This window comes from Cnephaeus nilssonii (genome assembly GCF_951640355.1).
Source record: "Cnephaeus nilssonii genome assembly, chromosome: 15".
NCBI classification, from domain to species: domain Eukaryota; kingdom Metazoa; phylum Chordata; class Mammalia; order Chiroptera; family Vespertilionidae; genus Cnephaeus; species Cnephaeus nilssonii.
Genome location: NC_137086.1, coordinates 30,553,094 through 30,569,912, shown reverse-complemented (window position 1 = coordinate 30,569,912; position 16,819 = coordinate 30,553,094). Strand labels below are relative to the sequence as shown.

General features: G+C 37.2%; 1 protein-coding gene across 4 annotated transcripts in view; it reads left to right on the top strand.

Annotated features, from left to right (window-relative positions):
* RTN4 (reticulon 4) overlaps positions 1–16,819 on the top strand; it is a 58,763-nt gene that overhangs the window by 17,723 nt on the left and 24,221 nt on the right. The window contains exon 3 of one of the 4 annotated variants that reach the window (XM_079792526.1): positions 150–2,561. The exons of 2 other annotated variants lie outside the window; for them this stretch is intronic. In XM_079792526.1, the coding sequence (XP_079648652.1) occupies positions 150–2,561 (2,412 nt within the window). Of the gene's footprint in view, positions 1–149; positions 2,562–9,951; positions 10,122–16,819 lie in introns of those variants that run through there. One more of the 4 variants, XM_079792525.1, reaches the window with a different exon arrangement.

Genomic DNA, 16,819 nt, shown 5'->3' with positions numbered 1-16,819 from the left:
AGTCTACTTGTTATTTATTAATTAAATGTTACATTTCATTTTAGTTAATAGCAAGTCTTTACTAACATTATTTTGAATCTGTAATAAAGCATACATTAACTCTGAGAACACTGGCATTCTCTAACTTTCCTTTCTGTCCATGGTCACAGAAAAAATTATGGACTTGAAGGAGCAGCCAGGTAACACTGTTTCCGCTGGTCAAGAGGATTTCCCATCTGTCCTGCTTGAAACTGCTGCTTCTCTTCCTTCTCTGTCTTCCCTCTCAGCTACTTCTTTTAAAGAACATGAATACCTTGGTAATTTACCAGCAGTATTACCTACCAAAGGAACAATTCAAGAAACTTCAAAAGAAGCTTCCAAAGAGTTTCCAGAAAAGACAAAAAATCCATTTGTAGACAAAGAGTTAGCAGAGTTTTCAGAATTGGAATATTCAGAAATGGGATCGTCAATCAGTGGCTCTCCAAAAGCAGAATCTGCCATAACAGTAGCAGACCCTAGGAAGGAAATAATTGTGAAGAGTAAAGATGAAGAGGATGGTTTAGTTAGTAATAATGTCCTCCATAATCAACAAGAGTCACCGATAGCCCTTACTAACTTGACTAAAGAAGAGAACAACGTTATGTTCCCAGAAAAAAGAAGGGACAGTTTTAATGAAAAGAGAGTTACAGCAGGAGCTCCTATGAGGGAAGAATATGCAGACTTTAAACCATTTGAGCGAGTATGGGAAGTAAGAGGTATTAATGATAAGCAAGATAGTGATGTCTTGGCTACCGCAGGTAATCTAGAGAGCAAGTTGGAGAGTAGAGTGGATAAGAAATATTTTGTGGATAGCATTGATCAGACAAACCCTGAGAAAGATAGTGAAAGCAGTAATGATGATACTTCCTTTCCCAGTACACCAGAAGCTATAAAAGATGGTTCAGGAACATACATCACATGTACTCCCTTTAACCCAACAGCAACTGAAAGCATTTCAACAAACATTTTTCCTATGTTGGAAGACCATACTTCAGAAAATAAGACAGATGAAAAAAAAATAGAAGAGAAAAAGGCTCAAATTATAACAGAGAAGAATACTGGCACCAAATCATCACACCCTTTCCCTGTAGCAGCACAGGGTTCTGAGACAGATTATGTCACAACAGATAGTCTATCGAAGGTGACGGGGGAAGTAATGACGAACATGCCTGAAGGTCTAACCCCAGATTTAGTACAGGAAGCATGTGAAAGTGAACTGAATGAAGCCACAGGTACGAAGATTGCCTTTGAAACAAAAATGGACTTGGTTCAAACATCAGAAGCTATGCAGGAGTCACTCTACTCTGTAGCACAGCTTTGCCCATCTTTTGAAGAATCCGAGGCTACTCCTTCACCAGTTTTGCCCGACATTGTTATGGAAGCACCATTAAGTTCTGTAGCTCCTAGTGCTGGTGCTTCTGGAGTGCAGCCCAGTTCATCCCCGTTAGACACTCCTCCTTCAATTAATTATGAAAGCATAAAACTTGAGCCTGAAAATCCACCACCTTATGAAGAAGCCATGAATGTGTCACTTAAAAAAGTATCCGGAACAAAGGAAGAAGTTCAGGAGCCTGCAAGTATGACGGTCGCTGTTCAAGAAACAGAAGCTCCTTATATATCGATTGCATGTGACTTAATTAAAGAAACAAAGGTCTCTGCTGAACCAACTCCAGATTTCTCTAATTATTCAGAAACAGCCAAAGCTGCACAGCCAGAGCCTGAGCATTCGGACCTCGTTGAAGATTCCTCACCCGATTCTGAACCAGTTGACTTATTTAGTGATGATTCAATCCCTGAAGTTCCACAAAAACAAGATGAAGCTGTGATACTGATGAAGGAAAATCTCATTGAAACGTCGTCTGAGTTCATGATAGAACATGAAAATAAGGAAAAAGTCAGAGCTTCACCACCACCTAAGGGGGGGAAGCCGTATTTGGAATCATTCCAGCCCAGTTTAGGCACCACAAAAGGTACCGTATCCCCTGGTGAAGTTCCCACATGGACCCAAAAGGAGAAAACTTTGCAGATGGAGGAGCTCAGTGCTGCAGTTTATTCCAACGATGGCTTATTTATTGCTAAGGAAGCAAAAATAAGAGAGAGTGAAACATTTTCAGATTCTTCTCCCATTGAGATTATAGATGAGTTCCCTACATTTGTCAGTTCCAGAACTGATTCTTCGAAATTAGCCAGGGAATACACTGACCTAGAAGTATCCCACAAAAGTGAAATTGCTAATGTTGAGGATGGAGCTCGGTCATTGCCTCGCTCAGAGTTACCCCATGACATTTTTTTCAAGCATGTACAACGTAAGGCTGAAGATAAAGTCCGTGTCCCAGAGGAAGTCTCCAAAGAAAGGTCTGATAGTTCAAAGGTGCCCTTACTGCCTCCAGATGTTTCTGTTTTGGCCACTCAACCAGAGATAGGGAATATAGTTAAACCCAAAGTTCTTGTGAACGAAGCCGAGAAAAAACTTCCTGCTGGTACAGAAAAAGAGAACAGATCACCATCTGCTATAATTTCAGCAGAGCTGAGTAAAACCTCAGGTAATGAATCCATACATTGTTTTGTGCTTTTTTCCTTGCCACCTTTTGACTTAACCATGGAACATTTCACTACATTTTGTGTAGTGTATTACATTTGTAGTGTCCAGTCCATCACATCACATTGGTAGAATCCTCTTCTACTGTCCCAGGTAAAGGTTTTAGTGCTTTTTCTACCTCTCTTGCACTCATCCTTTACCCTTGTTCTTAACTTTTCTACACAATTATTCATTGATCATTTGTATATTGCCAGGGAACTAGAAAAAAAAATTTGTTAGAATTGGCTTCAGCGTATATTTCTTTTCTTTTGCTTCAGTGTTTCCTGATAGCACGCAGAGCAAGAGGTATTAAAACATTTTCAGGTGCATTTACTTCTGTTTTCCCTTAAATTAATTTTTTAAATTTTTGAATGAAAGAACCTTTCTGTAATGTTCCTACTATTTCAATATACTGCAGTATTTTCCAGTAATAGGTGTAAAGTTATGTATACTGAGTAGTAGACATTTTGTTGAAAAGTATAAATTGAGGTATGCTATTATGAATTTTTCTGAAAAATTTTACTTATTCTCATTTTTCCTTTTGTCTCTACATTTCCCATGACCTGATTTGTGTAAAGTGATTTGAAAATGTGTTTGTTACTTAGTTGTGTTTTCTATGAAAATATGTAGTGATTATGTGGATTCTAATGAATCTGCTTATATGTTTGTTGCAAATGGGTAGTACTATCAACAGAGAGCAGTTTAGAGATTGTTGCTATAGTCTAAGAAAGAGGAGACTATGAACATTAAGGCAGTGGGATGAGCCTGATGACATACTAGTAGGACTTGGGGTTTGGTTGGACATGAACATGAAGGATAAGGGGAAGCATTAAAGATGACTCAATATGTGCAAATACATGGTTGGCAGTATGAGAAACTGAGTTCGGGAATTTTGGAGAATGAAGTGAGATTTAAGGAGAGAAGATAAAAAAATAAGTTTTAAATATATTGGTAATACTAGTACATTACTTAAGGGACAGCCAAGAAGTGATGGATATTATACATAGGAAGCTCTTGAGAGAGACTTTGCTTTTATGTGTGTACTAGAGGCCCGGTGCACGAAATTCATGCACTCGGATGGCGGGGGGCAATCCTTCAGCTCAGCCTGCACCCTCTCACAGTCGGGGGATGTCTGACTGCAGGGAGTGGGTCTAAGCCGGCAGTCGGACTTCTTTAGCGCTGCCGCTGCGCTCGCCAACCATGAGCCCAGCTTCTGGCTGAGCAGCATTCCCCCTGTGGGAGCGCACTGACCACCTGCATTGAGCGTCTGCCCCCTGGTGGTCAGTGCGCATCATAGCGACCAGTCGTTCTGCCATTTGGTCAATTTGCATATTAGCCTTTTATTATATAGGATTTGCCATGGGCTCCGGGATAGTAATTAAAGCCACAGGTCAACAAGGGAAAACCAAGAGAAGAGGAAGATTTAAAGGTGGAAGGATTGGTGTGTTATCAAGTACTAGCTCACCTAAGATTAGGGATTAAGAATTTATCAAAAAGGAGGGAAGATGTTGGCCTGACAGTGGCAGGTGGTGTGAGTGGGCAGGGCTAGGGCTGAGGAATGAACGGGATTTTAGAAAATAGATACTAAGTGTTGACAGTTTTAAAGAAAGTTTGAGACTGTGGAGAAAGAGTGTTAGCAATGCGAGGGAGACAATGGGGTTGAAGAAGCCCGGCCCCTTTTTAAAAGATTGGAGTAAGTGTCGAATTAAAGGTGCTTATAGAGAGTCAGGAGGGGAGGATGAGATCCAGAACTAATTTTTACCCCTTTTAACAGAGTAAGAAAACACTCATTTCTCTATTACCACCAGTTGATATTTTTTTTTTTGGATAGATAATACCTTCACATATACAAAATTTAAAAAGTACAGTGATAGTAGGTCTTCCTGTCTCAAGTAAACACTTAGTGCTCCTTCCTAGTCTGATTTATATCTTATGGATTCTTCCAGACATTCTGTATTTGCCATTAAAAACCAAATCGAAAACCTTTATGAGTTTGACAAGTTAAAGTGGTATGTGAAGGTGAACATGTTTCCATATATTTATTGACTATTTGTAATTTTTGTGTGAATTGCCTGTTCATATCCTTGGCCCATTTTTTTTTTTTAAATCTTCATCTGAGGATATGTGGGTGTTTCTTTTAAAAATATATTTTATTGATTTTTTTCCAGAGAGGAAGGGAGAGGGATAGAGAGCCAGAAACATTGATGAGAGAGAAACATCGATCAGCTGCCTCCTGCACACCCCCCACTGGGGATATGTCCTCAACCAAGGCACATGCCCTTGACCGGAATCGAACCTGGGACCGGGACCCTTTAGTCCGCAGGCCGACGCTCTATCCCTGAGCCAAACCAGTTAAGGCTGTGGGGTGTGTGTGTGTGTGTGTGTGTGTTTTTAATTGATTTAAGAGAGAGGAAGAGAAAGAATAGAAAACATTGATTTGAGAGAGAAGACATCGATCAGTTGCCTCCTGTATGTTCCCCAACAGGGGCTTGAATCTGAAACCTGGGTATGTGCCCTGACCAGGAATCAAACCCACCACCTTTCAGTGTACGGGAGGATGCTCCAACCAACTGAGCCACACTGGTCAGGGCTCCTTTGCCCATTTTTAAATTTAGATTTTCATCTTTAATTTTGAGAGTTCTTTATATACAAAGGATGCAAACTCTTGTCATGTCACAGTTTTCCCTCAGTTTTCTAAAGAATTTTAATTTTGCTGGACTTTTAAATTTTCACATAGGGAAATCTGTAACTTTATTTACTTATAGATTCATTTTTACAGTTAATTCTGATCTATTGAAAATTGATTTTGAATTCTGGTCAGAGATTATTTTATCCCACATGCTTTTTGGTGGTGAAGTTGTTTTCCTGTTCCCATCATACTCTGATCTAATTTCCTACTACCAGGAAACAATCCTAGGGAACACAGGGAAACACAGAAAATCAACACTGCCAGATTTCAGGCCCTGGGTTAGACAATCAGCTGTACTGTGGGTGTTGGTGCCACCTAGTGTTGTAGACAGAAAATGAGGTCTATGGAATACTCTGTAACTGACCACAAGGAATATATTCGGTTGGGCAGAGAAATTTAGTGAGTTGTGGGTATGTGTTTCATACTAAAAATGACTTTATAACAGGATTTTGAATCTTGACACATTTTATTGAATGAAACAAATGCTTGAATCATGCTATTACAGACATTATGAAATGACCTTAAGGATTCCCCCAAACCTGTGTACTTTAATGAAAACTTAAAGGTTTTAAGGTTTCAGAGCCTAAAGACTATTTTTAAATTCCAAATTAAAAATGCTTTGTCTCTTTTGGAATATCTATATATTTATTTTAGATTATAATACAAGAAGCCAACATTTTTTTTAGTTCTCATTCTGTAATATCACTTTCAATTTCTTTCTATGGTTTTTAGTATTCATTTTTTTAGCAACTTATGCAAAATTGTTTATAGACTCAAAAATGCTAATTTTTTTTTTTTGCCATTTTAACTTGTATTGTCATTCATTTTCTAGACTAAAGTATTTCTCCATATCTTAAGTTTCAATTCAGTAGTTAATGTTGAAGTGCTATAATTTAGTCCATAGAGGGCATTATATTACAGCACATTAAACAGTGCTGTTTAATACCTTTCAGTAGTGAGACATATGTTTAGTTTCATAACTCAGGATAATTAAATTTTGAAGTAAGTTCAAAACTACTGTGTAACTACAATTGTTTATTTAAAAAGTGAATGCTGTTTTCTATTGCTGGAAGTGGAAATAACTATTTTAGCTATCAAGAATTGTACACAAGCAATTCCCAGTTTAGAGTAGTACTTTCAATCCAAATGACTGCCTTGTTCCCACTTTATTTCCTTTATCTCAGCATTGTTAAGAAAACAAAGCAAAACAAAACATGAAATTTTCTGAGGTTCAGAAGAAAAGGAAGGAAAGACATGGAAAAGGAAGAATCTTGGGAGAACTGGCTAGGGCAGACCTACAGCTTACATATTGCTGCCTATGCCAAAATACACTTTCTAATGTCTGAAATCCTGCCACTTATAGATACAAACCTCTCTCTCTCTCTCTCTCTCTCTCTCTCTCTCTCTCTCTCTCTCTTTCTCTCTCCTCTCTCTCCCCTCCCCTCTCTCTCTCTTTCTGGTTGTAGAGAAAAGAGTTTTTTTATTCCTTAGTAGGGACTGATATAATCATGTACATTTCCTACTGATGAGGTAAGTGCACTAAGAAAATGAGAGTTTTGATTCGAGATATGAGAAGAAGAGAAACAATGGAGGAAATTTTAGGGCATGCTTTGGGGACATTTTCTTTACTGGTTTTTGTCATACTTGGGGGAGGTACTTGGGATATGGACTTTGAGGAGCGAGAAGTTGCCAGACATGAACTTTGAACAGTTTATTTAAAAAGTTTTGTGTAATTCTGATTTTGATTTCAGGAAAAGGAGACTACCTCCTCCCCTCCCCCTTCCCAATAATATGCAGTAGGACTTAGAATTTAGACATTAAGAATTTATTTACTTGCATTATAAGTAAAGCACTTTTCTGTTGTCCTCTCCTTTGGAATCCTCCTCTTAAGAGGAAATGGGTTCCTGTCCCAAATAATCAAAATGCTGTTGGGATGTATCTGCTCTATTTAAAAATTATCATTGAAAATTTCTTTATTTGTTAAATATTTGAAGGCAAACAAAATAAATGATGATTTTTTTAAAAAAAACAACAACACACAGATTTATGTCCTTTATTTGCCTATGAAGTTGGGATTTAATGTGAAATAGGACCTATAAACTATTAATATATAAAATTTTCTCAGCTGCAAAATAATAGAACTACACAGCAAAGGATAATTTGTGTGTATAGGCACTTCTAGTTTGAAAGGTGTTCGTTATTGCCTGGAATTAGATGGCTTAATCTATATGCTTTCCTAGATGTGTCTTAAGGGTCTTGTCCCTTGTAGTTTGTTATTTTTAGCATAAAACTAATCATAAATGGCTAGCACTTAAATAGGGCCTACTTTTTGTCAGGCACCTGTCGTAAGGCATTTTGCCTAACACTAATTCATTTGATCCTCACAATAAGCATAGCTCATACAGCTTTATATTTTAACACATTTTTTGTCTCATCAAAATTTCAAATTTAAGCATGTTTTTGCTTAGTTTACCAAACTTAAAGGAACTCTAGTTTTAAAACTTTTCTAAGAAAGAAATGGGCAGAATGTCAGTTGATTTATATGAACCAGTTTTCGCTGTAAGCTTCATAAATTGCAAAGCCCATATAAACTGAAGAATTAGATATCACTATGCAAGGTTGAATTTCCAGGGCTCCTGTTTTGCCTTTTTAATCTGCCAGGGAGTTACTAGGTATATTTAATGTTTAGGTGAATGGCTATTATTACACATTCTTGCCCTCTCAGACTATTTTTTTAAATTGTCAAACCAAGTTAAATACCAGAAGATGTGAATGGTAAATACCCATATCTTAAGAAATCTTTCCACCCCCTCTCCTGTTTGTGTAGTAATCTCTGACTTAAAAACCCTTTGGGCGCCCTAGCTGGTTTGGGTCAGTGGATAGAGTGTCGGCCTGCGGACTGATGAGTTGCAGGTTCGATTCCGGTCAAGGGCACATGCCTGGGTTGTGGGCTCGATCCCCTGTGGGGGCATGCAGGAGGTAGCCAATCAATGATTGATTCTCTCTCAGCATTGATGTTTCTATCTTTCTCCCTCTCCCTTCCTCTCTGAAATCAATAAAAATGTATTTTAAAAAACCTCTTTGGGTGCCATATTTGAATGCTGTATTCTAAGGCTAAAGTATTTATTGGCCTTCAGTTTTATGGGACTCATTATTAGGATATAATATGTACTTATTGAATAGTTTGGGATATTTTCAGTTATGCTATGACTTGGTGACGGGGTTCTCAAATATCATATTATTCAAGGGTCCAGTGAATAGTTTAAAGTTAAATATTCACTCTTAAGCTGAGAATACTGGGTTCTCTTTAAAAATAGCTTTGCTTTATTTATGTTGGCAGTTAGGCAGATATGGGAAAGAACTGAGTCATCGATATTCAGGCCTCTTCTGATATTAAGGATTTTGGAGGGTTTTGCAGCCCACACAGTTTTATAGAAAGTTCCAGAAAACATTATAACTATTTTAGTGTAGCTGCATAGTCCTGTGAAGTATGTATTTTTGTACATAGGCTACATATCTTATACTTTATCACACATTTTAAAATATTTTAGCTGATTTTGTCATATATTGCCTCTGCTGCTTAGTCAGATGGTAGCATCTGTTGAACAGTTAGTTACGGAATATTAGTAAAGACTATTATTCTGCACTGGAATTAATGACAGTTTTATAAAGTTGAACAAAAATTTTAGAAATTCTGTACATAGACTTATTTTTATGTATTTATCAGTAAAATTTTAGTTTGGTCTCATATCATTTTCCCAAGACAAATGATGTATTTAGCACATAAATAAATATTTCTCCTCAAGCTAATAGATATTTATTGAAAGATTGAGTTGGAACAGGTGATAAATTCAGAATAAGTATGGATTTGTAATTCTCTGAATCTCCTTAATTGGAGAAGAATGAAAAAATACCATTGCATTAGAAAGATTGTTGAAATTGAATAAAAACTTTTTTCTATTGAGTAGCATATATTAAATAAACATAAATAACTTGACTTTATGATTCTCTGCTTATACCCTCATAAGGGTGCAAATGCTGAATGCTTTAAGCCTTAATCATAGGAGAAAGTAAGAAGAGACTTAGCATTTCCAAGGCTTGAAATATAAGCTATTACCCGTGAGATAAAAGCTATTGCAACTTTCCTGTCGATGTGCAAAATTGATAATTGCATCTGGAGGGCAGATCGTGACTAGGTTGGACGATCAGAAGAAATATTTGAAGGACTAGGACCTATCTGCTTTTTAATCTTCTAAATAGAAATCTTATTGAGCCATTAAAATTATGTGACTGAATAAGCTTTGCAATCAGTCTGTGTGTTGTTTTTTCTTAACAGGTAACCACTGATTTTGTTAGAGTTTTAGATGAAACTGAAAAGCAGCAGTATAATTTAAAACAAAGCAAAAAACTGTATATGCCTTAAGTGTACTTCAAACATATTCATTGGTTAAATGCCAAAAGAACAACCCTCTTTTCTTTCTGTTGGTAGGCTGCCCCTCCGCCCCCTTGCAAAAGTAGCTCCTTTTGGTGTGAGCAACAAGCAAAAGACCAGAACAATAAACAGAAAGAAGGCAGTAGTGCCTGAGTATTAGTAGCCTAGTTACAGATTGCACTGCGTCAGACTGCTCCACACCCAGAAGGCGTCAGGTGACTCCAGCCCTGCTGCAGTTGTGCAGCAGGAGACTGCAGGCTTCGGTTGAGGAAACGGATATTTCATGTCTCAGGGGTAGACTTTTGCAGTTACAGCTTTCCTGTTGGTATGCATAATTGATAATTGTATCTGGAGGGCAGATCGTGACGAGATGGACGGTCAGAAGAAAAATTGGAAGGACAAGGGTATATCTGCTTTTTAATCTGTTCAGTGTTGTGTGTGTTTTATGTGATCAGTAATATATTGCTGTGAATGAGCTTTTCCGTTTAGATACATTTTGGACTGAAAGTGAAACCTGTGAAAGGTTTAAGAGTAAAGGGTTAAAACAGCTATTTCGGATGTGTTTTTTAACGTTTGGTTGGGTATGAGAGAAAGGCATGCTGTTCTGTTTCCCTGGCGTTTGATTTAGTCCTCGCAGTCCTGTCTTTGATTAGGTTCTGTTTAATCTTGCACATTTTAAGCAGTATGGTTTCAACACATTTCATCTGTTGGTCACTTTGGTCTGATTGATCTACATTGCTATTTTTGTATTCCATAATGACGTATTTTCTCTAAGTATTTTTTTTTAAAGCTGAATTGGTATAGTTGAAATCCTATCTGAAGGTTTGTAGGCAGCAAGATACTGTGTTTGCTTGCAATAAGCCTGTTTTCTTCTTTGGGCATTTAAAATGGTTACCAGCCTCCTTTTAATTAGATTACATTTTTGTGTATCTTGAAATCATTAAAATGTATATACAATAATTTGTAATGCACGTCTATATTTAAGTCACTAACCTTTGTCCTTGTAATAACCAATCATTGATCTTGATCCTCTTTCCTCCCCCTTGAAAGCCTAGATCCTTTCAAATCTCAGTGGATCATTGTGTAAGAATTTAAGCCCATAAGTGGTGAAATGTTGACTGCAATGAATATTTAAAAAGTATTATGTAGATGACTAAATGTACCATTTTCACAAAAGAAGGTGGTAGATTATGTGTGTTGACCACTTATAATAAATTATCTTAAAAATTATTACAGCTATTAAGTAGTCCTAGTAGACTTTCCACACAAGTCGTTTTTTTCTGGCTACATTAAAGTTTTATAATTTAAAAAAATATATATCCTTCTACAGTAGAATTGCTAGCAAGATTAGTAATAATGTTTCCAAAAGCAATATGTGGAGCTCATTATAATAACCCTCACAATCTCTTTTTAAAAATCTGTTTAATAAGGAAATGTGGGGAAAAGGTGAGTTTAAGATTGCGTTCATATTGAGATACAATTTAAAGATTAGAAAACAGTACAGCTTTGGATTTTTATCTTTATGGTTTCTTTACATGTGAATTTAATAAAGAAAATAATTTTTTCATCATCCTGACCATTATTAGCATTACAAAGTGAAATATGAATCTATACACTAGTTTTTGCTAAGGAAATATAGTAGTGATAATGCAATAAATACAGGATTTAAAAATGGGTGAAAAGTCACATCAGGGCCTACTCTGCAACTAATAAGGCTCTATATTAATCATTTAAATCTTAGAACATTAAATAACATCATAAGTTATTTATTTGCTGAACTAATTTAGGGATATTTTGTGACAGGAAAAAATTAAGATCTAGTATAGTCCGTATTATACCATAAATTTTTAGGCACTAAATATAAAATCAAATTTACTCAAATGTCTCTAGGGAGCCTCACTTTGTATGTAAGTGTAATGGCCTAATATTTTTTAGTCCTTGTCTGTGGCTTTTTTACATGGTAAGACTAACTTTACCTATTTCAGATTCATTGGTGAAATTATATTTTAGTATTTTTTTTTATCAGCAGTTAATTTTAATGTTGTAGATGATAGATTATGACTTAAATGGAAATCGGTGAAAAGCCGAGGCTGACATGGATTGAGTTTTATGAAAAGTGTGTGACAGCAGAAGAAAGAACCTAATCTAGATTCTAGGTATATTTAAAAAATGTATTTAGGCCCATTCTTTTTTCTACTGTCCCATCCCCCCACCCCCTTAAGCACATCTAGTCATCTAATGGAAATATGATGGTATAACAGAAGTGAGAAGTACTCTGATTTCAGTTTTTGAAATCATTTGGGTTTTTTGTTTTGGATTTTTTCCCACCGATTCACTAGTTTTTAAGACATTTTATCTTTCAGGCTCAGACCAATACTAATAATTTGTATTTTATAACATATTTTTCATCTTGGGTATTCTATTATTCTTAGGATACTTAAAAAGTTGGACTCTACATAGTACTTGATTATTGAGGTTATATGGGAAGCATTGATTAAGACAGTCAAAAGGTTTTGAAGAGCTTAAAATAAGGAATGGGTAGTTTTGGGGTTTGGGTGGTGTGGAAGAATGATCTAACCACGAAACATGGTATTAACTGAGACACTGTATAGCACTTTCTGGGTAGGACAGAATATTTATAGGACAGTAGTTGAAAAATAAGATTAATGTGATTAAATAGAAGATTTGCAAGATCTAGGTCAGGTTTCCTCAAACTTCTCTGAACATAAGAATCACGTGGTGCTTAAAAATGCAGATTCCTGTGATCCTACTCAGACCTACCCAATCAGAATTTACAGGTGAAAGGCCTGGCCATCTTCATATTATGCATCCTGATGTAATTCATGTTATAACCATGAATTACTAATTTAGGAAACATCCATCTAGGCTTTCACGTTTCTGTTCTGGCATGTTTTGATTTTGGCCAGAGTAAGACACTTACCTCTTTGGGTCTTCGTTTCCTTAGGTCTGTGATCTCTAGGCTTCCAGTTTTGATGTTCTGTGGTCCTATAAACATACTGTGTGCCAGATTGCAGAAGACATTGGGTTTTGGACTTTACCATAAAGGGAATAAAGAGCCTGTGGGAGTTTTAAAGTAGAGAGGAATAAAATATAGTATGTTGGGAAGACTGGTTTGGGGTGCTATGTGAAATAACTCGGAGAAGAACTCAGAACAGTTAGGATGACTGTATGTACCCAGACTTAAGGCACGTAGTGCCTGAGCTTGGCCTGAAATGGGAATGAAAAGGAAGTGACAGATTTGAGAAAGAAGGAATACTTAACGTTTGACATAGATTTGTGGGACTAGGGTGAAGGAGGCGCTCAAAGGGCAACATGAAATTTCAGTCACAGCAAAACATTGGCAGTGCTAGGGCATTAGTATTTGTAGAAATAGAGCTCAAGTAGGTAGGAAGAATGCCAAGCTTGGTTTTAGAAACTTCAAATATGAAGTGATGATAGAATATCTCTTGAGAAGCTCAGAGAAATGACAGATTTAATGATAAAGAATTGGGAATTGAATACAAAGTGAGACAAATGAGGATAGTAGTACCCATTTATCTGTGGGAATACATTCCAAGACCCCATGGATGCCTGAAGCCGAGGATAGTACCAAGCCTATAGAGGACTATGTTTTTCCCTATACATACCTATGATGAAGTTTTATTTATAAATTAGGCACAGTAGGAGATTAACAGCAGTATCTAATAATATAAAACAATTATAACAATATACAGTAATGAAAGTTATGTAAATATGGTCACTCATTTTAGGGGATCTCTTGCTGAAGTCCTTGAATGGGCTCAGTGCTTTCTGGCACAACACATTGCTGTCGGTCGGAACACGTGTGCTCTTCATGTCTTCCACACAGAAATGTAATGCCTTTTCTATCTTCACTGAGCACTTACCACACGCACTGTGGTCATAACTTTTGCATTTGAGGTGTGACGACAAAACTAGCCCAAATTTATTTTTTTCCACAATTTCACAGATGGAAGATTCGGTCTTACCATTGATCTTAGCAATCTCAGCATATGATATTTTTCTTGTCAGGTTGAGAATTTTTTACTTTTTCACTTAAAGGAAGCACTTTACAGCTTCTCTTGGGCACATCCGCATTGCCAGCACCACTACTCTTACACTTTGGGGCCATTATTAAGTAATATGAGGGTTACTTGAACTAAGAATCCACAGTTGATCTGATAACTAGGACGGCTACTAAGTGACTAAAGGGCTGGAGGCATATGCAACATAGATACGCTGGACAAGGATGATTCCTATCCTGAGCAGGTGGGAGTGGAACAGCATGAGATTGCATCATGCTACTCAGAATGGTGTTCAATTTTAAACTTATTGCTTATGTTTTGGATTTTCCAGACCCTGGATAAGACTGGACTACAGTGTTTGCATAGAAAGAACTGAAGATTAATGAAGGAAAACCTAAAACCAACATGGGGGGTGGGGGCGGGGGGGCGGGGTTGAAGCACCAGGAAAGATCGGGAAGTTGTTGTCAGGGCAATAAAAGAAGCAGAGGAGTGTAAGGGGGAGAGGGTTTTTAAGAAGGAATGAGCAGTTAAATACAGAGAAACTGTTCAATGTGAAGACTGAGAAATGGTGCGGACTCTGTGGAATTTTAGGAATATGTGCACCGCTGTCCATTAATAGTAGTTACTTTTTGAATTTGGCATTTAACACGCTATAGGTACGACCTTTGAGGGAAGTTTCTGTAGGGTGGGGATAGAAATGTTTCTAGAATTAGAATTCAGTTTGACTGTACCTTAAGGTATGGTAGCTTTGAACCATTTCTGGAACATACTTCCCTGCAAAGGTTGTTGTTGGGCTCCCTGATTTTTGCTTTTGATAAGCCACTTTCCATTTCTTCGAAAGCTTAAGGTTACTGACTATATGGGTATAGGTGTACACATACACCGACATTCAGGTAGAGGAGCAGGGGTCTTGCTGCTTGAAATAAATGCCTTCCTAACCCCTGCGAATGCCCCCCCCCCAAAAAAAAATGCCCGAGAAGGGAACTTTGGTGTTAACCAATTGATAGACCTATTGATTAGAGAAAAACCCTCTACTTTCCATTCTAAACTTAGTTGAAGCCCATTGTTTAGGCATTCATCCCTTCACACAGAGAGGTTTTGGTATTTATTTTTTTACAGCGCTCAAAGGGCAACATGAAGTTTCAGTCACAGTTGGGAGGGTAATATGGTACATTTTGTTCTGTAATCATTTTCCCCCCGCTAAATGGGGGAAATTCCTTTCATTTAAAAGATATTCCACATTGTTATAATGCTTGTAGTATTCTAAGTATGTACTACTAATCCCATACAGTTAAATATTCATGTTATTCCTGAAGTTTTTGGCAAGTGTGAACTATACTAAAATGAATATAATTGAATATAAATCTTGGTTTTTATCCATGATTATTTCTAAATTGCTGGGTTATAATATTTAGGCATTTGTTGCAAAACTACCCTCCAGCAAGATTGTACAAGTTGTTTTGAGCAATCTATGGGAGTGTCTGTCCTGAAACCGTGGCCAAGATTAAATACTAACTATGCATTTCTGATGATTTTAACTCTTTCCGAGAGAGCTGTTTTGTCAGTTTTTTACTTGATGAGAACCAGGTTTATTACTTGATGAGAACCAGGTTTGCATTTAAAAATAAATTTGTACATGTTTTTTCCTATATGGATAAATGGTGAGAGCAATGGTCTGGGTACTCTTATTTCCTCACCAGGACTCCCAACTGGTTTTTCCACTAAATCCTGTGTCATAACCTAGTTAATGTTCCAAGAGTGTTCCTCTAATTGTAGCACTTAAGGGGCTTTTCTTTACTTTTCAATTAAAGCTTATACGGTCTGTCTTGGACTTTTATAAGGCGTTCCATGTCCATCCAAGCATGTCAAACTCAAAGGCTAACATGGGCCAAATAAACAGGGCATGTGGCCCGCCAGTTTGACATGCTTGGTCTAGTCCCAACCTTTATAACCCCATATCCCATTATTTTGTCTCCATCCACACTGAAGGACTTGTTCCCTAAACATGCCTGTTCTTTGCATTTGCTTGTGTTTTTTTCTCTGTGTAGAATGCCCTTTTGCCCTGTTTCATTTTGTCCGAGTTGTACTTATCAACAGCCCAGTCCTCCCTGAGGTGTTCACTGATTCTCTCAGATCCACACAGGGGATTGAGCCCACAACCTGGGCACGTGCCCTGACCGGGAATTGAACTGTGACCTCCTGGTTCATAGGTCCACTCGGTGCGCAGCCTACTGAGTCACGCCAGCAGGCTGGGGTGTAGCTTTTATTAGAGTTATTTATATGTATATCTTGGCTCTTTTTTCTAGCCTGTAAATTCCTTGAAGGCAGGAACAGTGGCTTCAACACTAGGTCTCCTTTTTGACTCTGCACAGCTTCTCAATCAAGTAAGAGGCTATATTTTACCCCCTCTTAAGGGAACAGTTAAGTAACTTAAGCAACTTTTATAAATCCAGGAGTTTTAGATTATACCTGCAGACAAGTCATTGTATCTTTTTTTTTTTTTCTAACTTACTCATTTCATAGGTAAGGAACCAAGAAAACTAAAGAGATTATTTGTTCAGGACCACACAGCTTGTGGTACAGGGCCATTGTTTTTATTTTACAATTTATATTTGTACTTGAACAACTGAAGATAAAAGCTAATGACCCATGTTTTCATATTTTATTAATAGTTGTGGTATCTTATCGAACATGGTATACATTTCTTTTTGTATGATCTTCACTCTACAATAAAAGAGGCAGTAGTCTGTTACACAAGCCATAAAAGAAGGTAGGTGTTAGTTGTTTAGTGTTGTCAAAAGGTTAAGCCTAGTGGGAACCCTGTGGGCCAGGAGTATAATTTCTCTTCGTCCTTGGGGATTGGATTACATGCTTGAATGTAGGAAACATATTTAAGCGGTGAATAGAATTCTTATTCTGGTCTGTAGGTATCCCCTACATCACCTTTTTTATTTATTGAGTTAATTCCATCTCTTGTTAGGATTTAGGCTAAAGGATGTTACTAAATTTAATTTAGCCAGTACTTCTCTTTGCACCTTTGGGGCAGTATTCTGAGACCA